Genomic DNA, 26,410 nt, shown 5'->3' on the forward strand with positions numbered 1-26,410 from the left:
TCTCATATTTTTTTTTTATATATATATATATATATATATATATATATATATATATATATATATATATATATATTCATACATGTATTCTCATACAAACATTAATACGCACACACACGTATATATATATATATATATATATATATATATATATATACATACACACACACACACACACACACATATATATATATATATATATTCATTCATATTTTGGCCGGCTATTTTTAATTCAAGTATATTATGTTAATATATCATTAAGAGAAATAATGAATTTGGTATATAAGCTCGCGTCGATGAATTAATTAATCAATTAATTAGTTAATTAATTAGTTAATTAATTTTTCATTAGCTTATTCCAGCGTCGAAAACATCAACCGTAATGTATTAATTAAAGCAACGAATTATAACATTCACACATGCAACGTTAAGAAAACATCAGACAAGGTGATGCAAGTATTTTCAAATGGTGTTGCTACGTCGGTTAAGTTGGTTGGTGGTTGGAAATGTAAATTTGAAAAAGTGGAAATAATAAACTTGGCAATGGTAGTGTTTAGGTTATTATAGTTTTATTATGAAATGGTCTTTTTAATAATGATTGTGATGCGTGCTGTTGTTATTATTATTTCAAATAATAATAATATATTATTTCAAATAATAATGACAATAATAATTATAATTATAAGAAATATTAATAAAATAATTACATAAAGATAGATCAGAAAGTGACAGTAAGTAACAGAAACAACAGTGCATCATACAGTGATTTTTGTTACGTAATATTTTTTCATCTTAATAAGTTAATAAATAAATAAATAATCGTAAATAATCGTAAAATCAACAACAAAGTAACGTAAAAAGAAAAGAATATAAATAACAATTTAATAACAAATTATTTTTAAAACAATTTCAAAAGAATTAATTATTTTTCTTCCACATGATATGAAAAAAAATGACATGGACAAATCTGATAACAAAAATTCCTCGCAGTACACGCAAACAATCGTTAAAACATTCCACCAGCTCATAAAACAAACTACAACGTGAGTTAGAAATAATAAAACTAATAATAAAATAAATAATAATACAAATCTATTGCATAATTAAAATCTAATATATAACATGTTATATATAACATATTAAGTTATATATATCATGTTATATATTAGATTTTAATTATGCAGTAGATTTGTATTATTATTTATTTTATTATTAGTTTTATTATTTCTAACTCACGTTGTATATATATATATATGTGTGTATATATATAACATAATATATATAACATTATATATTATATATAATATTGCGACTACGTATTGTCAAAAAACATACACCAGCTAACAGACAAAACAAAAGGAAACAAATGTAAATGTAACCAAAAATACAATGCAAACAGCTTTCGTATGTATGTGTGCTGCAAAGTATTTTTTAAAGGTATGTATAATAATGGTAATATATATATATATATATATATATATATATATATATATATATATATAACATATTACTATCATAATAGTGATAACAATCACGATAATCGCTTGATGAAAATAATAATAATTAATAATAACATCATCATACTCAGTTGTATACAGGTGACGATTGTTACGATGGGAAAATGAAAACTGGAATAATGCCAAGTAGAAAATACTGCTAAAAAATAACAACGTCATTATCATCCTTAATGTAATGTAATGTAATAATAGCAACAATAACAACACAAATAACACTAGCAACACTATTATTGTTGTTATTATTTATTACGAATGTTATTAAATTATTACAATTTTTTTAATATTGTATATAAATATCCTCGTTATTACAATATCACTTAAATATATATATATATATATATATATATATATATATATATATATATATATATATATATATATATCAGATATTTTGCCGCTGTAACATCTTCAAATTTTATAATGTAGCTATTAACGTAGATTTTTCCAGTGCGAACATTAATATTGGTTTTGAAACAACGTAAAATAATGAGTTTTTAAGCAAAAATGTGAGTAAAATGGCTGAGAATTTCGGTAGTGATAGTTAGATGGAGAAGGGGAATTTAAAAATTGGGTCAAGAAAAAAAGGGTCACATATTTAGAGGGCCGGAAAAGGAGTAAAGAAAGGAGTAGCTTAGAAATGAAATTGAGAGCTCACAAAACATTACTGTGGTAGGCTGCATTATGTGGCTTGGAGAAAGGTTTTCGCATAAGAAGCGAGGGTAGTTATCAAACGTGGATTCAATTATCCATTGATTCAATTATCCATTATTATAGATGATAAACGATATATAAAATGATTATTATTAATAAAAGAATTTTTGAAGCTTTGAATTGGAAAACATTAAAATTTATATATTTATATAACGCATGGAACATGGTTGTCTTGTCAGTGAACATTCATTTTGGAAGTTTTTAAGTTAAATTAAAACTTTGATATAAATTTTAAAAAGAAAATGAAATTTAAAAAATATTGTGACTCAATAAACAAAACAAAACGAAACGAAAAACAATATCTAAGAATCTTGTTGAACAATTACATTATTTATATATATATATATATATATATATATATATATATATATATATATATATATATATTATATTCCCTGAAATTAGAAAACAGAAAATAAAAGAAACCAAATAGAGTTAAGGGAAGGAATAGAGTACAGAGCCAGTTGATTTAATGGATTGAACAAACTTCATTCAGAGACTAGCAAGCAGCCAGAGCTAGGCAGCTCATATTAAAAACACAACATCCAACCAGTCAGCCGAGATAAGTTGAGATATCAATGATTTTTATCACCACTATTACGTTTTTGTAATGCATGTTCTGGTCGAGTATTATCAAGTAGTAACTACGTAACTACTGCTACTAACATCATTTAACATCAAAAATACTATATCATCAATCATAACAAAAATAATAATGATTATAATATTAGAGCAATAATAATATTAGCAATAACAACAAAAATAATAATAGCAGCATGTTTAAAATTACAATTGATGGATTATAAATAGGTTAAAACAGATGTATGTGTGTGTGTGTGTGTGTGTGTGTGTGTGTGTGTGTGTGTGTGTGTGTGTGTGTGTGTGTGTGTGTGTGTGTGTGTGGTGTGTTTGACTGTGTTATGTATGTATATATGTATGTATAACAATATAATTAAAACCATACAGGTACAAATATGTATAAAAACAATTTTAAAGGTAAGAAAATCATAGAACATGTGTCTTAATTGAAACAAATAAATAAATTGTAATGCGATTGTAACAACAAACAAAATGAATCAATCAAATAATATTTCTGTTTTCATTCTTTACATGGTTGTTGCTTGTCGATCACTCTGTTAATCAGTCTTGCTGTATATCCAATTTCGGACCATAACCCCGGCCACGATCTATCACATCCACATATTTGGCATCTACGTACAGTCGAAAAGAAATCGATGGGTGCGAATCAAAGGGCCTGTCCTCGTTCAGCCTCTTCTTGAAAGCAGGGTAGCCCGATGAAGCCCCCAGGCTTGTTTGTCGGTGGTGGTGCAGCAGTTTTCTGTACGTCACTCCTCGGCGAGTCGTATTCAACTGGTTTGCTAACTATCAGATGTACGTTTCTTCTTAATTCCTTCAAAAAGTCGCAATTTTTATTCAATATATCAAATATGGACTCCATGTTTTTCGGAACCGCTTGACGAGTTTTAACAGCCTCAAACTTTAATACCTTACAATTCGATCAAAACCCATGGTAACAAACTTAAGAAATTTATATATATATATATATATATATATATATATATATATATTACTATTTATATATAGATATATACATATACAACATAAGCCATTAGACCACACATGCAAGCAAGCAGACAAACACAAACAATACAAAAGACCGATATACAAATTTAAAAACAATTAAAAAATAATAACAAAAAATGACTAAATAAAAAATTATAATATAAATAAAACGCTCTGAGAATTATTGTTCTAATTTTAATTCCGGGTCCACCTATATTTAGAAATACACACACATACACAGGCACACACACACACACTCACACATATATATACTTACATCTGTGTGTGTATGTGTATGCATGTATCAGTGTAGGAGCCAGTTACATTCATTTAACATTCAGTTATCTATAATATAATGATCATTCGCAATTGTTTTGTCACCATATTGTTTTTTTAAATAAAAACATGATTGTATCATGTCTACAAATTATCTTTACACACGCACACACACATATATATATATATACATATACAGTTTGCTTGAATAAATAAATAAATAAATATATATATATATATATATATATATATATATATATATAATAACAATAATAATAACAACAACAATAATAACAACAATAATAATAAAGATAATAAAGATATTGAAAATAAACGTTGACATCTATGTATATTAAATGAGAAACATGTACTGTGAAGAAAAACAATTGGCAAGGATGATGGTGGCACTGATGATGATGACGACGATGACGATGTTGATGTTAATGATGATAATGATGATGTTGAAAATGATGACGATGATAATCGTCTTGTTGATGATGATGATGACGACGATGGAAATGTTAATGATAATGTTCCATTTTCTAGTGACGATGATGGCGAATAAAATGAAATGATGGTGGCGATGGTGAAAGAGATGAAGAGGAAGAAATAAGTAAAGAGGAACGTCAAGAATGACAACCAGCATCATAGATGAATTGTAACAACTAAAATTGAGTGCACACACATTATCACATCGTCACAGCACACACAAACACAAGAAACGCTACAAACACAACAAACACGATGATGTGGAGTGGAGTGCTGTGTAATTAAATGGAAATATAAATAAGTGACAATTTTATGGCGTGTGTGTGTGAGTGAATGAGTTGATTGAAGTGAGGAAGGTGAACGGAGCTGTGATACAACAACGAGTTTGATATTGAGAAATGCAATGACGAGCATAATATGATGTCTACCAAATTCATTTATATAGCCGACCATAAAGATGAATGATGATGAAGATGATGCATCTCGGGACGAACACAGAACAAGAACAAGATGATGATGAATAAAATTAATGCAAACATCGAAGATAATAAATAAAATGAAAGACACGATAATGATAATGAAGTTGATGATTAACACGATCATGATTATGATAACCAACAAAAGACACGACATAACGATGATAATCAACAAGGAAATGATATCCTGATGATAAACAATAAAGACATGATATATTGATGATAATCAACAAAGACTATATCATGATGATAATCAACAAAGACACGATATTATGATAGTAACGAACAAAGACATGATATTATGACGAACACTGAATAACAATTTTTTTATATAATTTTTAATACACCATCTGTCAACAAAAGCTAATGCGATTGCATTATAACCATGATAATTACACTTGATGCAAATATACATTATTATTATATATATTTTTTCAAGATATGTTTGTTAGAAAACAAAAATATACAAATCGTCTTATGTAGTCTACTCCTTCTAGTCTTCTCTCTATCATTTTCATTCATTTTATTTCTATATCTGCTCTAAATAAATTTTCGGTTTGGTTAAGCACCATTGTTGCTTAACTACTTAGTAGCAGTTTTCTTACCATCACCATTTTGATGTCACCATTCTGTGATTTTTTTCATTTACTTATAGCTGAAAATATTTTTAACATATTTATAAAATAATATCTCTTTATTTCTCGACGTCGATATTTTTGATATTTTGTTGACGTTGTTGTTGCGTTATTTATGGCTGTTGTTAGTGCTACTGTTGTTTATTATGGTAGTTGATGTTGTTGATGTAAGCTGTAGTGAGCTGTCGTCATCATGAATCTGCGTTGAAGCTGTCGTCGAAATCGCTGATGCCGCTGCAACTCGTCACATCAATCTCATCTGATTTCAAAATAACAACAACAACAACAACGTTAGTAACTGCGATAGTTTCAAGAAAATAGAAACATTAATTAATTTATAATAATGATAATGAGCATAATAAAACTGATTCACGAAGAACTGAATGGAAACATTAAGAACGCTGGAATGCCTCGCGATGTATGAACCTGAAGCTGAGGAGAATGATGGGGATGCAGATGACGCAGACGACTCACTGATGGTGTGTGTCAGACGGCATCGATAACCTTTGACCTGCAGTGACGACAACTTTACCCTCATCTCCAGGTCCTCCTTCAACAACATTTCCTTCTCCAGCTCCATCTGCTTCTCTTTTTCTTGTAAGTACTGCATAAGAATGGAGGAATTTGATCAGTCTTATAAAAGTTCACAATTATGTCTTCTTTAAATTTTAGCCCATTTTTAGATGAATCAGTGAAACGAATTTTATTTATTTATTTACTTACCTTTAAAACACTGAATCAGTATTGGTTTGTGTTAAATAGAAAATTTTATCCAACCCCAAACAAATACTTCTTTTCACTTCTTTCCCCTCAATTTCAAGTTGAAAAGTAAAAAATGTAAACTGAACTTTGCAAATATAAACCTATCGAAAGGAACATTTTCAAAGTAAACTTTACAAAAAATGAACTTTGCAAAAGAACATTACAATTTACATCAAGTGATGTATTCTTGGACGATCAACCAGCCAGACAGCCAAAGCCAACAAACAAAAAAAACAAACAACAACAGATCAGACGATTCCTAACTTTAATGAGCGCTCTGGCTTCAATGAGTAGTCCAAGAGTTGTGTGCCTCGTACAATCCGGACCCAGAGGAACGGCTTCCTTTAACTTCTCCAGGCACATCTTCATGTGAGCTCGTCTGATTGATTGATTGGATTGTGGCTGATTGACTGATTATGGTTAATTGATTGTGGCTGATTGATTGTGGTTAATTGTTTGATTGTGGTTGACTGATTGATCGTGGCAAAAATCATGACAGTCACAAAAAATTTATAAATTCAAAGGGCATGCGGAAGTAACATAAAATCTGAGGTGCACTCAAACAATATACCACGTATCTGGTTAGTCGCATTTTTGCAGCTACCACTATTACTACAACCACCGCTACTGCTACTAACATTACTGCGACCGCCACTACTGCAACTATGACTACCACAACTACTACTAACAGCAGATGAGCAGAAAAAGTTCTTAATTTTTAAGTACAAAGGCACGCGCACTTGGTTGAGTTCATCTTTAAAGGGTGGTTGGTACTGTTTAGTTTAGTGAGATTTGCAGATTTGTGATTATTTTTTATTATTTTTCATTCGACATCATAAGGAGCATCCAACAGACTAGCAACAAACGTTCATTTGGTTTTAAAAATTTTTACAGGTCATCATCATCATCATCATTATCAGTAGCGGCATCATACTCACTAGATTATTATTAGCCTGCTAGGTTCTGAATTCTAATTTATGTGCAGAATTTTACGTAAATAAATTTAACTGCCCATATCTTTCATGAACTTCTCTGCTCATAAATCAAAATGGCGATATAATTAGAAACATTTGTATTAAATTTAAATGTATTTATATACGGTTATTTAATAAAGTGTGCGCGCGTCCATGTGTGTGTGCGCGTGTGCCTGTATATTTCCATCTTATTGCTTACTCAAGTGAGAAGAATAAAGTGCGGCAATAAAATGTAATTTAAGGAGCAATAAAGATGAGTTTTAGGTTTAACAGACTGTTTGTTATATTTCAATGTTTACTTCAATCTCAACTCTATAGTACAGTACAGAATAACATATGTCAGTTTATATACAGTTCCACTCACTGAAGCACATCACACACACTCACGCAAACATACACACACAGGCAGGCAAGTACAAACACATACGAAGCCAACACGTAGATACACACAAGCACGCACACGTACCTATATACACGCATACATAAAACAAAGAAGTATTAAGATAAATAGATATTCCTGGTTTCTAATTTCAGGTAGATTAAAGTGTTAAGATGTAAAATATACAACATTACTACATAAAACGAGAGAGAGAGAGAGAGAGAGAGAAAGAGAGAGAGAGAGAGAGAAAGAGAGAGAGAGTCATAAAGTTTGCAGTCATCACCATCATGATACTCCTCCAATTCAGCATCATTGACATTCATCACATTATCATAATAATAATCACCATGAATTGTTAAACATCGTCTTCCTCGTCATCTCAATTATACTCATCAACATTATCATATTTCTTTATTATCCTATTTATTATCATATCCCATTTATCCTAACATTATCCTAATTATTGGTTTCATCATCATTTAAATGGTCATCATCAGTAGCATCACATCTTCTTCATCTTCATCATCTCATGGTGCACCAACATTCCATTCCGGTAAACATGCAAACATGCACATTCATGGAAGCACTAATGCACGCTCACTCCAACAACAACATCACATGATCATAACATGGCAATCATCATGTAAGATGTAATGCATGTGTCCACAAAATTAGGCTTAACGTATTGACCAATCAATCAACCAATTAATAAATAAATTAATTCATTTATTTATTTATTAATGATCCATTATTAATTAATAATTAATAAAAGAAATAAATAATTAATAAATAGACGGAAGGGATGACCAACCTATTTTTCTCCAGCTCGTTGTGCGTAGATCTGAAATTTAAAAAATTCTCTATGAGACGTGTTAAACGTCTGAAAGTATGCACCGGAAATAAAAATAAATTGATCAATTAATTAATTAATTAATAATAAATTAGTGGACACTTTGAAAATGGGAATAATTATTTTTGGCGACAAATAAACGGTTTAAAGTAACAAATGAATAAATTTACTTTTCGAAATAAAATAATTTAAAAAATTGTTCAAATTTGTTTTTAAAAAACTAGATCCGACTTTGAGATTCTGAAATAATATGCTAAAAAACGCAGCTGTTCATATTTTTTTCTCTCCTAATTTATGAACGGGAGGGTAACGATGCTGTTTTGTCGTCATCATCCAAACATTATCTTGTTTTTTCAGCGTCATCATCAATTCTTCATCACTAATGATCAGTATTAATTCACCATCGCCAACAATTCATCATCATCATCATTCATCAATTCATCATCATCATTTCATCATCAATTGACCATCATCAATTTTTCATCACGAATGATCATTATTAATTCCTCCTCCCCAACAATTTATTATCCTCATTAATTCACCCTCCATCCAACAACATCAACATTTGCATCATCAGCAACAAAGTTTCTCAGCGTTATCCTCTTTACATCATCACCAAGGTAGATGGAACATTCTTCCTGTTATACATACATCATAAATAGACCTCAGGTAAGCCAGATTGAAGCATGTAATGCATGCTATTATCTAAAGATCAATCACTAATTAGACCATTTGATCAATCAATCAATCATTCAGATCATTCCATCGATCAATCAATCAATCAATCAATCAGCCAGATCAATCCGTGATTGGATGGAATTAGAAAGCTGGCTCACAAGAGAAAAAGAGGAATGGAGTAGATATAGAGGTAAATAAAGTAATGATTGATGATATCCTGATACTACAGAGCAGAATTTATTGTTTGCTGAATTGACTGTAGTGATTGAATGATGGATGGGTTTGTTGTGACTCTTCTAGCTGATAAACAACTCAAAGCATTGACATAAAAATGTTTATTGGCTTATATCTCATGTTTACAATTCAGCAAAAAAATACACCTAATTAATGCAGTGCAAGAAATACATGAATACCATAGACAACATCCGCACATACCACTACAAACACACAGACAGATACACAACGCATCAAATCTAACTAAGGCAACGAAAGCAACACACTGATAGCAAACGCGTATTCATCACGAATACGATTATGGTCTAAAAATAATCTACAAACGAAAATGAATGCACGATCAAAAAAGAACTTAAAATGAAAGAAAGAGAAAGTGGTGAAAGTGAGATAAAAAGAGAGAAAAAGAGAGAGAGGAAAGAGAGAGAGAGAGAGAGAGAGAGAGAGAGAGAGAGAGAGAGAGAGAGGATTAGTAGGGAAGGGGGTTAATGTATTCTGCTAAGTTTCCTGCATAAAGTTAAATGAACATTTGGCACGTCACAATTTTTTCCTTTTGCATCTTAATTACTTTCTTCATTATAAATGTATGTTTCTTATATATATATATATATATATATATATATATATATATATATATATATATATAGAGAGAGAGAGAGAGAGAGAGAGAGAGAGAGAGAGAGAGGGAGGGAGAGAGATTTATACACATATTTATTTATTTATTTATGTATTAGTAGATTGCTTATATAATTTAAAGTTAATTAAAACTTATTTCATTTAAGCAAAAAAAAAGTTGAATCATCCTTTGATTTACTTAAATTTGATTTATTTTTTAAGAATTCAAACAAACTTATAAATACACAGTGTATAAATACATAAAAATATGCATACATGCATACCTTGTACATTGTAAGTAAGTGGGTGCGTGTGTGTGCGTGTGTGTGTGACATCATACCAAGTTTTTGAAAACTTACCTGGTGCAAGGCTGTTTTAGATTTACATGCCTAATAATTAAAATAAATTAATACTGCTATTTATGTATGTAGGTTATACCTGTGTGTGTTTGTGAGTTTGTATGTGTATTTATAGGTTATATATGATGTGCAGTGTGCACGTGTGACTGTGTGTAACATATACATAAATACACACATACGCATGCCGCACATATACATTTTATAGTAGAAAAAGAAAGGAAGAGGGAGAGAGAAAGAGAGAGAGAGAGAGAGAGAGAGAAAGAGAAGGAGAGAGAGAGAGAGAGAGAGAGAGAGAAAGAGAGAGAGAGGCAGAGCGGGAAAAACGAAAAATTTTGTACGCCATTTTAATTTAATTATTAGTCTTTTAATCATTATTATTTGCACATTACACTCAGTAATTTATACAAATTTGAAACTCATCATAACTTGTTTTTCAACTCTAAATTAACATGAATGCATCACCAGGGCAGCCTACCATCATTCAACCTAATAACCAACATTAAGTGCATGGTTGGATGGATACCTAAGCTTCATCTTTCTGGATTTCAACATGGAATAATATGTGGGCAGATAGAAGAATGTGTGTGGGTAAATAAGTGCACATATACATGCCTATACAAATAAATGTTTGCATATTAAGTTGTATTTTCAAATATTTTTATAAATTATTGGCTTGCTATATTAGGTAATGAATAATCTAATGGATAAATTTTAAAAGTAGAGCTATATATATATATATATATATATATATATGTGTGTGTGTGTGTGTGTGTGTGTGTGTGTGTGTGTGTGTGTGTGTGTGTGTGTGTGTGTGTGTGTGTGTGTGTTTATTTTTTGTTTAATTTTTCGATTTTTAAAACGGTAAATAACGTGACTCAAGCTTTTTTTGTTCTATCATGCTTAAAATAAATAAAAACTTTGATCTTGAACTCAAGAAACCTGACAATGATTTATGATCTACCGTCAAAAAAATCAAAAAATTGAACAGGAAGCTAACAAAGGGGATGGGGGGGAACATGCTGTGATTTCCATCAATAATTGCATTTCTCAACATGGTGAGTTAACATATTTTAACAGTCATCCATCTCCTACATTCATATATGTAAATAAATACTGACACACACAAACACACACACACAAACATATTTGTGTGTGCGTGTGTGTGTGTGTGTGTGTGCGAGCGAGCACGTGAGTGCATATGTATGCGTGTGTATATCTTATATATCTTATATATAAAGTATACATACACAATGTATCAGTATTGACTCCAGTTCAAGGCAAACATAACCATCCTTTGTTATTTTATCTAGCACTTATTTATGTCATTATTCATATTATTCAGTTGATTTACAAGCCTTTAAACAAATGCGTGTGCGTGTGTGTTGCGCGTGCGTGCATGTGTATCAGTATTTATTTACACATACGAATGTGGGAGATAGATGACCAACCATTAAAATCTGTTAACACATCATGTTATTTAGGAACAATTCATCTAAGCACAGCAAAACTAAGTCAGTTATGAGCGCTGAGTGTTATAAATTTATTACAAATTAAAAAGAATAAGTAAATAAATTTGACGTAAACTAACTAATAAGCAACAAAGCGAACCTGAGGTTGAGATGTTTAGAATTTTTTTTCATCTGTTGTTTCTTAGCACCTGCATTGGTGGGACTTCTTTTGTGTGGCTCCCTGTAGGACGACCTCTGATATGACCTAGACATTGAGGTGGGGGACGAAGATGAGGACGACGATGGTGACGTCATGGATAACGTCGATGATGAGAGGGGCATCGATGAAGCATAACCATGCTCTGAACAATGAAAATTTTGCAATTAAGTAAACCTAGGGTAATTAATTTAACATTTGGTAAATTTTTAGCTATTATCATTATCATTATAATAAAAATAATAATAATTATTATTATTATTAATGGTAGAAGTAGTAGTAATAATAATAATAGTAGCAGTAGTAGTAGTAGAAGTAGTAGTAGTAGTAGTAGTAGTATTAGTAGAAGTAGTATTAGTAGTAGCAGTAGCAGCAGCAGTAGTAGTAGTAGAAGCAGCAGCAGCAGCAGCAGTAGTAGTAGTAGTAGTAGTAGTAGTAGAAATATTGTTGTTGTTATTCACTGGATTTGAAGACTAGATAAAATGGGTGAAATGTATTGAAATTAGAATTTCAAATAATGGAACATATTATATTGGAAGCAGGCAGACAAAAATAAAGTCAGCCTGGAGCCTGGAGACATGCTGTGTGGAAGTGGTAATCTAATACCACCAACTCCATCCAGCCTCTTCACTTCATTATATGCTCCTTCATACTTACATACAAATTTCAAATGAAAAAAATTAGAACTTTCAATCAAGATAAAAATAATTAAAATAAATTTTTTTTGCCAAATTTTTTTTTGCAATTGTAAGATCTAACAACGACGACAAAAATATACAGTAAATTAAACAGAAGAGTAAACGTTCAGAGTTATAAATAATGCAGAGAACAAAAATTTTCTACTCACAAGCAAACTAAACTTGTATGTAGCAAGTAAATGAATACAATGAAGTGAAGCAGGTATTGTGTTACACAAACATCATAAATTATACATACACACATACACATACATACACATACACACACACACACACATACACACACACACACACACACACACGCATACATAAAAACCAGGTTAAACCATCAGAAACAAAAAATTTGTATTGAATTAGAAATTGGATACCAAAGCAATATGGAGCTTTCATTACTTTATTTACTCTAAATAAATCCATCCATCCTTTAATTCATTCCTTCATTCATTCACTTATTCATTCATTCGTTTGTTCATTCTTTTATTCATTCGTTCGTTCGTTCATTCATTTAATTTTTCATTCATTCATTCATCCATCAATCACATGTTCATGCATATAATCGAAAACTATATATATGTGATTTTGTTCTACAGTCAAATTGAAAAATAAAATGACAAATGATTGGAATGAATTTTTTTTAAATAAATGTAAATGTTTATTTATTTCTTCCGCCATCTGCATAACAAATCAAATCCTTCACTAACTTGTTCATTCACTAGCTCACTCACTAACTTTCACTCATTCAGTCATTCATTCATTCCTAAACTCATTCATTCATTCATTTACTAATTTATTCTTCCACTTTTTCATTCATTCATTCATTCATTCATCCATCCATTCATTTACACAAACATTTATTTATCTTCCCTCCATTCACTACGGGCTTCATTCAGTCTATCTTTAATTTATTAATTTGTTTATTCATTTATTCTATTTCTATCACTCTGAGCAATACCACATTACCGGCTTGTATGCCTGCTAGTCTGTGTGTGCGTGTGTATGTGTGCGTGCGTGTGTATGTGTGTATTATAAATGTATGTGGGTGTGTATTGTGAGTGTGTGAAGGTGTGTGCTTAGGTACGAGCGTGAATGTGTGTGTGTGTGTGTGTGTGTGTGTGTGTGTGCGCGTACGTGCGTAAATGTGAATGTGCGTGTGATGAGTGTGTGTAGATCATAAAACGAAAGGATAAGAACTGCAATCAAAAAAAATAATGAGGTCACAAAATAACAACCATTCCATTACCGTTAATAATAATATGACTCAATAATGTGAACTCTTTTATTTTCAAAAGACAAGAGCATAAGTAAAATCAAAATATTGACAATGAAATAAAATTGAATATAGTTAAATATACAGTTAGATGAATAAAATAAAATAAAGATAAAGTGTTAGAGTAATACGGATAGTCATCATTGCTCGTCATCTTATGAAAATGAGTAAGTACCATGATGATAAATAGTATAAAAAACTTAACTCATTGTTTCTATTACAGTACAGAGCATATGATGACGAAATTACACTGTTAATCAAGCTAAATCTAAAATAATCGGTCCAAGTTATATCAATTAAAGACATATTAAAAGGATCGTAAAAGCCAATTGGCGATATTTCAAAGGTATTAATTAAAATATTGCAATGCTTAAAGTCATCAATAATATTATCTTTCAAATTACCAATATATTTATTCATTTTAAATTGTTTTGATTTTAAGTGTGTGAAGGTGTGTGCTATAATAATAATAATAACAATAATAATAATATCAATAATAAAAGTAATAATATTAATAATAATATCAATAATTAAAAAAATAATAATAAATACAATAATAATTTTTAGCAAGAAGAGCATCGTAGGACCAAGCACATGTGATGAACGGCAATGGGATGCTGCAGCCCCCCTGGAAACTGGAATTCAAATAATAACCACGGATCTGTATGTGTGTACACTACACGTACAGTGTTACATTGCTTACGAACGCACGGACCAATCAGACACATACGTGTATACATACGCAAATCATACATACATTCATACATACGTTCGTACATTCATTTCTTTAATTAGCACTCTACAAATAAATTCTTAATGATATTAATAATAATACGTTTGCACATAGGTATATTAGGAATATACCTACACATACATATTATATATATACACACACGTACATAATAATACATATACGCAAATTCATTTACACACACACACACACACACACACACAAATAAACGTATAACATTTCACAGATACTACACCCATCATACAATGTGTAACGAATACTGTTACACCTACATACATGTATACAAATACCGACATATGCATACTACACACTTTCATATACGCATACACACACATGCATACATACATACACGCATACACATACATATACACACATATGTGCGTACACATACACGCTTACATATACATAATACACACATGTATAGATTATATATATACACACACACGTACGCTAGGGTGTCCCGTCGATGTATGAAAAAAAAATTTTTTAAGACACATTATAACAAGAGGTATCAAAAGTTGCGAAATTTTATGCAGATTTCAAAAATAATGAAACAATAAAAATTATATGTCTTCTTGAGAGTTCTACCACGCTTTAAAGTTTTGAAAATTTAATGTTTTCAATTACTTGAATCGTTTGCATAAAAAAAACAAAAAACTCGCATTTATAATAGATTTTTTAATACTATTTATAAAACAAAACACATTTAAACAAGATTAAACAACAGACGGTTTATATTCAAGTATAAAATATATTTAAAATTTGAATTTATTTTTATGTCCGAAAATTGGAAATTCAACTCGACTTTGTAACGTGGTTCTTACGAAACCATCTCTCGAATTAACATTAGTCACACTCTGTGATGCTTCTGTTAACAGTTTAACACATCTCTCTACTGATTGTGTGTGGCAAGGAAAATCAACAATTTTAAGGCTTCCATCTTTTGCCATCTTTTCGAGTTCGTCATTAGTAACATCCCGAAGCACAGGTGGTACTGTAACTTGACGCTCCTGCCACGAAATAATTTCAGTATAATCTTTAGCAGAGAAGTTAAGCTTCGGTGTTTTAAATATTCTCTGTTTGAAACCATTGTCAGTATTTCTAGCTTTTATTATTCTTCGACATGCTAGTTCCCAAATATAGTCTCTGTCGTCAAATAACATACTAACAAGAAGGTTTTCTGGATGTGCATAAAAAGCATTTCTCTCAATTACAGAATCTACAATTGTTCTTAGATTTGTTGGTAAATATCGAGAGAATAAAATTAAATTAAAAATATGCTTAGCTCCATCTTTAAAAAATGTTTTTTGTTTAATTGAAAACAAAATAGGAGCATATACTTTAACTACATATTCGACAAGTATTTGCAAACTTTCTGATGGATCAGGAGTACTTACATATAGTCTAAGTAAACGGTTGGCACAAGTAAGCCATCTTGAATGAGATAGATTTCCAGGTTGACGGTTTGCGAGCTCAGGACTACAGGAACCAGTTAATACTGCTTGACATATTTCATAGAGATATTTTTGATCTGTACTCAGTTCATTAACTACATTTTTCGTTAAATCAGGCAAATGACCGGTCAGTGGTTGAAAAAGCAACGTAGTTTTATTTTCGCAAGTAGCTAATTGTTTTCCAATAGGCCCTGAATATTCTCTAGGACCTGAAGTGCAGCCATCTAAAGCCAAGAATAAATGACGAAAAGGTAGCTCGTTAGCATGAAGCATACAAACACACCATTGTAAAGGTCTATCCAAATACTCTTCAAGGTATTTAATTACACCACCTTTCCACCCGGTATCAGTTGCAGTTCCACCACATCCAACGCAAATTACGTCATTTAAATTGTAATTTCGATTTTTTAATAAAGTTATGATTGAAGTAAAAATTTCTTTTGCGGTTCCACGACATGGCGATGTGTGTCCCAAAAAAATAGAATTAGGTTCAGATAAAATTGAAATATGCTCTTCTAAAACCACTTTGCGATGGTAACGGACTCCTATTTTTTATTCACCAACGTTTTGTCTTTTCGACCATCAAAATAAATGCTGTTTAGTGAAACTTCGCTAATATTTTGAAATATATTTTTTCTGGCCTTTGATACGTGTACTTTATTTTTGTCTATTACTAGAGTTGAGTCTTCATTTGAAACCAGACCTACGTCAACTAAAACGGCAAAAGCAACAGCAGCAGCAGATCGTGTAGACAATCGATATCTATCACAAACTTTTGCCAATGTTGGTAACTGCAGTAAATTTCGATTAGCGAATGTTGTTGTTGGTGTATTTGTAAATGACAGGTTTGTCAGAAGTGTTTCTGTTGCCAGGTTGGTTTTGGAAAAATTGATATGCGTCTCGTCTTCATCCAAAGCTGTTGAAACAATATTAGAACCTTGTGTTGAGCAAAACTTTTTGACTCCTTTCATTGAACGTTTAAATTGTCTTGCCTGTCGTTTTCTCAATCTGACCGTTTCTTGTTTATCGATGCCACCTATAGCCATTTTTCTCTCATTTCTTTGATCGATCAAAAATTGTCTTTCGTTAACAGGAACTTTTTTATTTTTCAAACATACACATGCTTCAAATAAGACACATTTACATGAAGCCACATCAAAAAGCCTCTTTGATAAATCTGAAAAACATTTCAGTTTTTTCTCAAAACTATCATGTCTTTTGCTTTTGGGATATCTTTTCAAAGTGAGATATTTTTCAAAATAAGATTTTAAGAGTTGTAAAATTCGATCATTAGATACGATTGGAATGGAAGCTTTTATCCAGATATTTTGAATTTTTTTAGATACAACTGAATAAATGTTTAAATTGGATGGATCCTTGCCATTACATTTTAGTTTCAGGTCATTCCTAACAAATAAAATAAATTTAATGACATCCCCTATGGCTGGTATCTGCCGTTCGTTAAGTTCATCATATGGACCTAATATATCACATAGGATATGGTATCGCTACGCATTGAACTCATTTTCTGAAAGATGAAAATAAAACATTTCTAGTTTTAAAATTTTATAGCAAAATAATAAGATTAGTTTAATAGAATTCGCTTACAAATAAAATCACGTCTTCAGAAACTGAAATTTTAGTGAATTTGCTAACTCAAACTAGAAAAATTTAAAACAACCAGGAAAACGCTAATGCATACAAATTAAAACAATGTGAAGTTATCACATGTAAACAAAACAAAGAACATATTATAACATTTTAATTACGATTCGGATTCGACGTTAAGCGGCACAAAATATTAACACAAAAAAATGCCATTTTTTAAAACTTTAAAATTTGGTAGAACCCTGAAGATGCAATTTAATTTAATTTGTATGATTATTTTCGTAATTTATGATCAAATTGGCAACTTTCAAGAGGTCTTGTATTGCGAAATTCTAAAAAAAAATTTTTCGGGACACCCTAACGTACGCACATAATAACACATAACACATATATGCACTTATAGCAATTCAAACGTTAAAGAACTTAATTTAAGTAACAAAAACAGTTTATCTAATCCAGCTATCATACTTTTGTTATCACCAAGCAACCGCTGCAGATGCAACTGCCAACAACAACAACTGCAACTGCTGTTATCAAAAATAACAACAATAATAAAATGATAATAATAATAATATAAATACTACTACTAATAATAATCATAATAGTAGTCAAAGATACAAGCAAACCGGTTGTGAAAAAATTATGTACTAACAAACAATAACAACAGCAAAAACAAATAATAATAATAAAAATAATGATAATAATAATAATAATGACGATGATAAAAACAACAATAATAGATAATAGTAATAATAATAATAAACTCTTTTATTATTCAAAACTCTTTTATTATTCAGAGAAAACCAGTAAAATCAAAAATAGTCAAAATAAAATGTCAATAAAATGTTAAAATTAAATATTGTATAACGTAAAATAATTATAAGATAAATAAATAAATAATAATAATAATAAATCAAAAATGATTTAGGTAGAGAAAAACAAAAAAAAAAAAAAGAATTATAAAAGCGTATTCTACGTAGCTCGTCATTCAGTGAAAGAAACACGAAATGAGTACAACGAGAACAGATTAGTTTTACATTGATTCATTCCGTCAAATTTCTATCACAATAAACAGCGTATGATGAGGATATCGCAGAGTTAATAAGACTATTATAAAATTGATCAGACCAAATAATGTCGACCAGCGACAAATCGAAACAATTGAAAAAACCTAGCGGCGAAATTTCGAACGTGTTGATTATTATTTTTAAATGTTTTAAATTGTCAAGTAAATTGTTATGGAGGTTATTAGAGTATTTGTCCATTTTATATTGTTTTGAATTGAAAAAATTAGACTCATGGCAGACGGTGAGCTCCAATATTTCAATTGTGTTGTCACGGAGTAGTGCGATGTCGGGACGAAGTGATTTGAAGAGACACGACAGTGGGCGGATCCCATCATAAACGACGTCTGCATACATCGAAACCTCTGGTCCTGCGCATGATTTCAATTTTTCTATTATTATATTTAGAATATTGTTATGGCGTGTTGTGTATCTTTTTAATGCTGCCACCGAGCTGCAGTTGGATAGGACATGTTTGTTGGTTTGCCGAGCATTGCAAAGTGTACAAATGGCAGAAGACGATTTTCCCCATCTAAATAGATTAGCATTCGTTGGAAGCTGTTGAATAAGGCTTTTCCTAACAAATTTGAACAGTACTTCAGGAAGTTTGGCGGTGAACCTCGACCAGTGAGCAATTCTTACCGCGGGAATGTTGTCTTTAATCGACTTAAAAATGGTCCCTTGGCAGCGGAGTGACAGCAAATGTTCCAGTTCTTCATTTACTTGCCGATTCTTTAGAGCGCTGAGTGTCGATTTTGTGTCGTTTGAGTCGGGAAGCATGTTGTCAATTTTAATATACTTATTGTATGACTCACTCCACAAACATTTTAACTCCTCGTGGCCGTTTGATTTAAGGTAATTTCGTAATTTTACTCTTAGAGATTCGGCAAAATGTTTGAGTGATCTAACATTTAGACCACCTGACTTGTATGGGAGCGACATAGTTTCCAACAGACAGCTGCTGATAGGCAATGATAGCCATGTTCTTGCCGATTCGGTCACCAAGGTGTCTAAGTTTTCACCAATCCAAGTCAGCGATGTATCGTACATTCGAAACTCAAACGCAAATTGTGACGGCAAGTAAAGTCTGAGGATTTGTAATTTGAGTTGAGCTGTTGTGTTCAGTTCACTGACAGTTGTTAATATTTTTTTGAGTTTATTGACCATTAGATTGTTGGCCTTTGTATTATTTCCTTCGAAATTGTATAACTTACCTAAATATACGAAGTGGCCTCCAATATCTACATGAGGAATATGTTTGTTGTCGATGGACAGCATCGGATGAAACTGTTCATAAGCACCTTTTCTTTTTCTCATGCCGAATGAGGAACATTTGTCTATCCTCATTGTCATTCCAGTAGCTTTGCACCATGCACTGTTTAAGTCGATTAACTTTTGAGCGCTTCCAGTGCTGTTAGCAATGATCGCCGTGTCGTCTGCGAATTGTAGCCACGCTCTTGTCTTTAATTTAGCCGTGGGACCCCAAATGTAGCCGCATTGTTGATATTCGGTTTTTTCAACTAATTTCATTAGGGGGTTAAAGCAGAGGTTGAAGAGCAGTGGAGACATGGGATCACCTTGAAGCACTCCTCGCTTGACTGGAATGTGCGGTGTTAGCTGGTCGCATCCGGATACTGTTATTGAGTAGTTCGTGTATATGCATTTAATTAAGTTGATTATATGAGGTGGAATATGATGGAAGTTCAGAGTTGATGAGATGAGATTGTGGTTGACCTCTCCAAACGCGTTTCGAAGGTCGAGTAGGGAAACAATTATAGTTCTTTGATGTTTCCTGGAATCGTTGAGAAGATGACTTAAGAGCTGATTATGCTCGGTCAAACCATCGATTTTTGGGTAGAACCCTTTTTGAATATTTGTGTTGATCAGACTATTTTTTTCTAAAAAATTATATATTTTATTGTTGATGAATGATGAAAATATTTTGTATAAAGTTGGTTGCAATGTTATGGGCCTGAAGTTTGAAGGGTCGTTGGCGTCCCCTTTTTTGTGGATGAGGACTGTGAAACCCTTTTTCCAGCAAGTGGGGATATTGCAAGATACCCAGCATTGAACCAACAGTTTGTGGAGAATTGTTCGTAGTATTGGGCATTTTTTAAATGGAATTATCGAAATCTGGTCGAAAGGGCATGGTGATGATTTTGATTTATATTTATGGATTATTGTTGAAATTTCGTGGTATGTAGGAGGGCTTGTGTTGCAGAGTGTTGGAGGCTTTTGTAATTTTGGAGCCCAGCTAGGTATTTGGTATTTTGTTTGATGAGGATTGTTGAGAATCGAAAGAAAATATTGATGGCAATCAGTGACACCAAACAGTGGTTTCAAATTTTCTGTTTGGTCGAATATTTTCTTACATGTCCCCCAAAAGCGCTGTTTTAGCTGAGACGTGACGTCGACTGATTGATCGCATTTTGTTAATTTTTTTGACTTTATTTGAGCTCTGAGCGTTTTGCTTGTTGTGATGATTTGGTCATCGAAGCGCTGATTGTTGTGGCCTAGTAGCTTTAGCTGTTTTAGTTCTTTTTTTAGATTTTTGATTGATTTGTTGGAGCTGGTATTATTGACTGTGTTGTTGTTTAAGAGTGCCATAGTTTGTGGCGAAATAGTTGTAAATCATTTGTTGGAAGGCGGACGTGAAGTTGTCGATATTGTCATAGCTTGGAAGTGATTGTTGTTGTAGTTGAAAGTAAACGTTGGCTTCGGACCATTGGGTCGACGTCTTGGGTAGTTTGGTACCCGGCAGAGTGGATTCGATTGTGTCACTGGCCGGCGTTGATGGAGAAATTGGTGTTGTGCGACTTGATTTGTGAGACGTTTGTTGTTCCGGAGGTGATGCTGTGTCGTCAACTTCGTTTGTTTGGTTATCCTTTAGTTGAATTTTTTTATGCATTTTGCATGAGCGCTGGTGCATAATTAACCCTTTCCTGCCTTTGCATCCTTTTCCGCAACAACATGTTATAATATTATTTTCTAAATTTATTGAATGCTTGTCCACAGAATTGCCATTATAAATATCAGATGAAATGTTTGTTTGATTTAACATTTGAACGAACAACGTTGTTGTTTGAATTAGCAATATTTTTAGTACACCTCCAGGAGTGTTTATTAACGTTAACGAATGTTTTGTAGCAATGTGGACATTTAGTTGAATTAACAGTATAAATTGAATTAATTAAAATAATTAAAATAAAATATTTAAGGTTAATGAAATTTAATTTTAAATGTATCGCCATAATCCTCTAAATTTTTCAAGACAACAGAATCTATTTTAAAACTAATTTGAACGACATAAAATCAAAATTATGCTTAAAAATAGTGAGCTGAACGTAAACGTCCAACCCTCGTATTATTCGAGCAATAACAATAATAATAATAATAATAATAATAATAATAATAATAATAATAATAAATGAATTACATTAAAGAACATTCCAAGCCTGCAGATCTCAATTCCCACTATATTCTCAGTTTCATCAAGCCATCACCATCTTCAAATTCATCTCCCTCTTAATCATCATCTCTATCTCCAATCTCACCCTCATCATCATCATCTCCTCCGTCATCTTTAATCTAATTTTTATGGAAACAAATATAATCATCATCATCATTAACCTCATCTTCTTCTTTTCATACTCATCATCTTCCTCATCCCATCCTGTTCTTTTTAATAATTACCATCTTTATCTTCATCTTAACCACCACCACCATCATCGTCTTAACCACCACCATCATCATCATAATCTTAGCCATCACCATCATCATCATCATCATCATCATCTTAGCCATCACCATCATCATCATCATCATCTTAACCATCACCATCATCATCATCTTTACCATCTTTCCTCTCTGCTGACCTTCTACGTCATGATGATCATCTTCCTACTCTTTTTCACCATCTTCCTCCTCCTCCCCATTTTCCTCATCCTTGTCATCTTCATCACCATCACCTCCTCCGATCTATCCATTCATACAACAAACAAACAAACGAACAAACAAACAAACAAACAACAAGCAAGCAAACACATACAACAACCACAAAGTAACATAGTGAGTGCATTCTGCTCAGCTCATCAGCATGTGTCTGTTGTGTTGTTACATTGTTGTACTTGCTTGTTGCTGTTGTGATGATGGTGTAGAGCAGAAGAGAATAAAGTTCTAGAAATGTTTGTAGTGTTAAGTTTACAGATTGCTCTGTCAGTCAGCAGGCTCTATTTTATCAGGAGAGATATTTCTCATATCAAGTGATGGCTTATCATCATTCAGTTCATCAATGTCTTCAACCGACCAGGCCTGCCTTCCTTCATCGTCGTCGTCATCATCTTTATCATCAATATCTGCTACTTCTGCCACCACGGGGGGGGGTCTTGATTATCATTATAATTATCAGCATTAATATTCATCACCTTCATCACCATTTTCATCATCATTGTCACTTTCATCCCACCTAGCTAGAACCATTGAAAGTTTTGTCATCATTTTTTTGGACTGTCCTCATGATCACTACCGCCAACTTCACCATTGCCTTCCTTTAATATTTGATCCTCCTACTCATCATCATCATCATTAACATTATCGTCTTCATCATCATTATCTTCATCATCATCATCATTTTGTCATTCTAATTACTGAAATGAAATCAACATTTTTAAAATAAAGGGATAACAACAAAGAGAAGAAGAGCAGCTTGCAACATTTATGTTCTACATCTCTATATCTCTATCATTATTTTACAAAAAACTGAACAGTGCTACATAATACAAACGTACATACGCATACACACACGCACACACACACACATAGATGCATCTACTTGATTAAATTTTAATTCATCTACTTAACTTACTCAATATTTTCTTAACTTAATTAAATGACAATTTTGCTGAGCTCTGTTTTTCTTCTATTAATCAGCACCATTGTTTATGTAAATTAAAGTATTAGTAGATTTGTTGTACTGGGGGTGTACATAACAAAAACAAGTGTGTGTGTGTGTGTGTGTGTGTGTGTGTGTGTGTGTGTGTGTGTGTTATGTTCATAATTTGTTTATTTAGCCAGAAGAAAATGTGATGAATACCAATACCAATATTATCACACAAGCAGTTACTAGGTCACCAAATTTAATAATGAAAAATCAGGTCACGGCCATTTTTTCAATAAAATCATTTTTTTTATTAGTTAATTTATTTTCTCTTTGCCCAGGGGTTAGATAGAGTGCAACACCACAAGTGCATACAGTAATATTCAGTTTTTAAATTAATAATTATATAATATATAATAATATAAAAGTAATAATTTATACAATAATTATATAATTATATATATATTATATATATATAATTAATATTAATACAATTAAATAATTAATTTACTACTGTGTTTCAATCTATAAATATTTTTTATTTATAAGCCAATTATAATTAAAGTAATAAAATTGCATAAGCATAATATAATAATATAATAATAATAATATAATAATAATAAAAATAATTTAATATAATAATAATAATATTGTAAATAACAATAATATTATTAATAAATAAAAAATAATGCAAAATAGTAATAAACAAATATATTTCAAAATATTAATATATTTTAACTAAAACTAAACACTACAACTCCAAATTTTCATCAGCTCTTCATTTAATTAACTAAGCATATAATATAAATAAATGTACTCAACACTGATTTATTAATTTTTTAACTAACATTTTTCATTTAATTTTATTCTCATGCTTATCTGATTTGCACACAAACCACATCTCCCCTTCTGTTTTTTTAATTTTCACAATTTAATTTAAAGTTTTAAACCTTTTTTACTTCAAGCATCTTCACTAGCATTGTAAGTTTTTATTAAAATTAATTGATTAACATAATGATCTACAGATATGATAATATAAAATTAATAAAGATTATATTTAGGTTTATTTATTTTATTTATAATATATATATCACATAATAATTATTGGCATGTTACTGATGTAAGATAGAATAGAAAGTATGTGCTTTTATTATTTAAAAAAAATTCTACTGATTTCATAATTTTAAAATTTTACATTAAATAAAAATAAAAACCAATTTTTAGTTATTGAAATTAAATTAAATAAATCATGCCAAATACATTTTAATTGAAGACCAGCATTAGAATCATTTTAAAATATAATTAACATTGTGATTCAATTGGTGAACTGAACTGGTTGTATGCATAAGGTGAAAACATAAATTTAAAATAATAATAATATATTATCATTTCCATTAATTACATTATAATATATGCACCAGCATTTTTAAAAATACGAACCTCTGTCCAATCTTTCAATGTACTCTGCAGCCATGAGAAGAATTTGCAGATCCATCATGACGACTTTACTTGAGTTTGCAATCTTTGTTTTGGAATTTGAAAGAGTTTTTTTTATATTTCTCTTTTTAGTTGAAGGATTCTACTGTAGAATTTATCTCAATATTTTATTTTATGTTCTATTCTATTGTTTGCCAGTTCAATTTCAAACCAAAGAGGAGAGGAGTGAATTCGTGATCGTGAATCTTTTAAAATTTAAAACGATTAAAAATAAAAACGGAAACCTGTTCTACTAAAAATTTATTTCGTAAATTAATATTTCGTAAGAGACGTTAATGCGTGAAAAATTAAAAATGGCAAAAAGAAAGGATCGGATGAAGATAAAATAAAGGAGCAGGCGTGCGAAAGCAGAAGAAACAAACTTGAAAGAGAAAGACAACAACGAAAACGATGATGGTTTTAAAATGTGACCAACGAACAGCTGAGCGCTTGCATCTACATTAACATATTTCTGTCAATCAAATTTAATTACTTAAATCTTATTGGTCGATGTAATAATAAACATTCTAATTTATGTAACGAAGTCGGTGGCAGCCAATAGGAAAAAAGTGTGTTTGCATTTATTGACTCGCTTTTTTCATAATATTATTCGAAATCATTGATTTCGTTGACAACGGCAATGCAGCATCGTTCATAGAATTTCGTGAGGGATGGTGAGATATGGCGTCGTTTTTCATTCAAAAATTTTTGTTTATTCATCACTACTAATCAATTTTTTTTAACACATTTAGTTGTCTTGGCGGAGTTTCAAAGACGTTTTGTAGATTCTTTTAAGCCAAACTTGCCAAAAGTAGGCCTTTCGGGGCTTTATAGGCCTCACAACAATGTAGGTGAGCCGATTTACATGCATTTTCGCGAAAACCCAGGGTATTTTAAACTTTGTTTTATACTGTTTTATACTTTTGTATTGTTTTTTTTTGTATTTTCTTAGCAAACAGTACTGGGAGCGGGAGAAGCATTGACGTCACGCTTCCATTATAATTAGTACAGTGCACGT

At 31.2% G+C, this 26,410-nt stretch overlaps 3 protein-coding genes across 3 annotated transcripts; all 3 read right to left on the reverse strand.

Moving 5' to 3' along the window:
* Positions 1-6,711: 6,711 nt before the first annotated feature.
* Positions 6,712-8,685, reverse strand: HELRODRAFT_153169 (hypothetical protein; the record flags this gene model as incomplete). Its single annotated transcript, XM_009028267.1, has 2 exons — positions 6,712-6,826; positions 8,612-8,685. Coding segments are annotated over 2 exons (189 nt in total), but the record flags the coding sequence as incomplete, so codon positions are not given.
* A 6,984-nt stretch (positions 8,686-15,669) lies between these two features.
* On the reverse strand, positions 15,670-17,414 carry HELRODRAFT_179421 (hypothetical protein; the record flags this gene model as incomplete). The annotated part of the gene is made up of 2 exons (XM_009028268.1): positions 15,670-16,913; positions 17,072-17,414. 2 exons carry the CDS (start codon positions 17,412-17,414, stop codon positions 15,670-15,672), a joined length of 1,587 nt encoding a protein of 528 aa, XP_009026516.1.
* A 4,201-nt stretch (positions 17,415-21,615) lies between these two features.
* HELRODRAFT_179422 (hypothetical protein) lies at positions 21,616-21,948 on the reverse strand (the record flags this gene model as incomplete). The annotated part of the gene is made up of 1 exon (XM_009028269.1): positions 21,616-21,948. One exon carries the CDS (start codon positions 21,946-21,948, stop codon positions 21,616-21,618), a length of 333 nt encoding a protein of 110 aa, XP_009026517.1.
* Positions 21,949-26,410: the final 4,462 nt, after the last annotated feature.

This window comes from Helobdella robusta (genome assembly GCF_000326865.2).
Source record: "Helobdella robusta unplaced genomic scaffold HELROscaffold_54, whole genome shotgun sequence".
In the NCBI taxonomy this organism is placed as follows: domain Eukaryota; kingdom Metazoa; phylum Annelida; class Clitellata; order Rhynchobdellida; family Glossiphoniidae; genus Helobdella; species Helobdella robusta.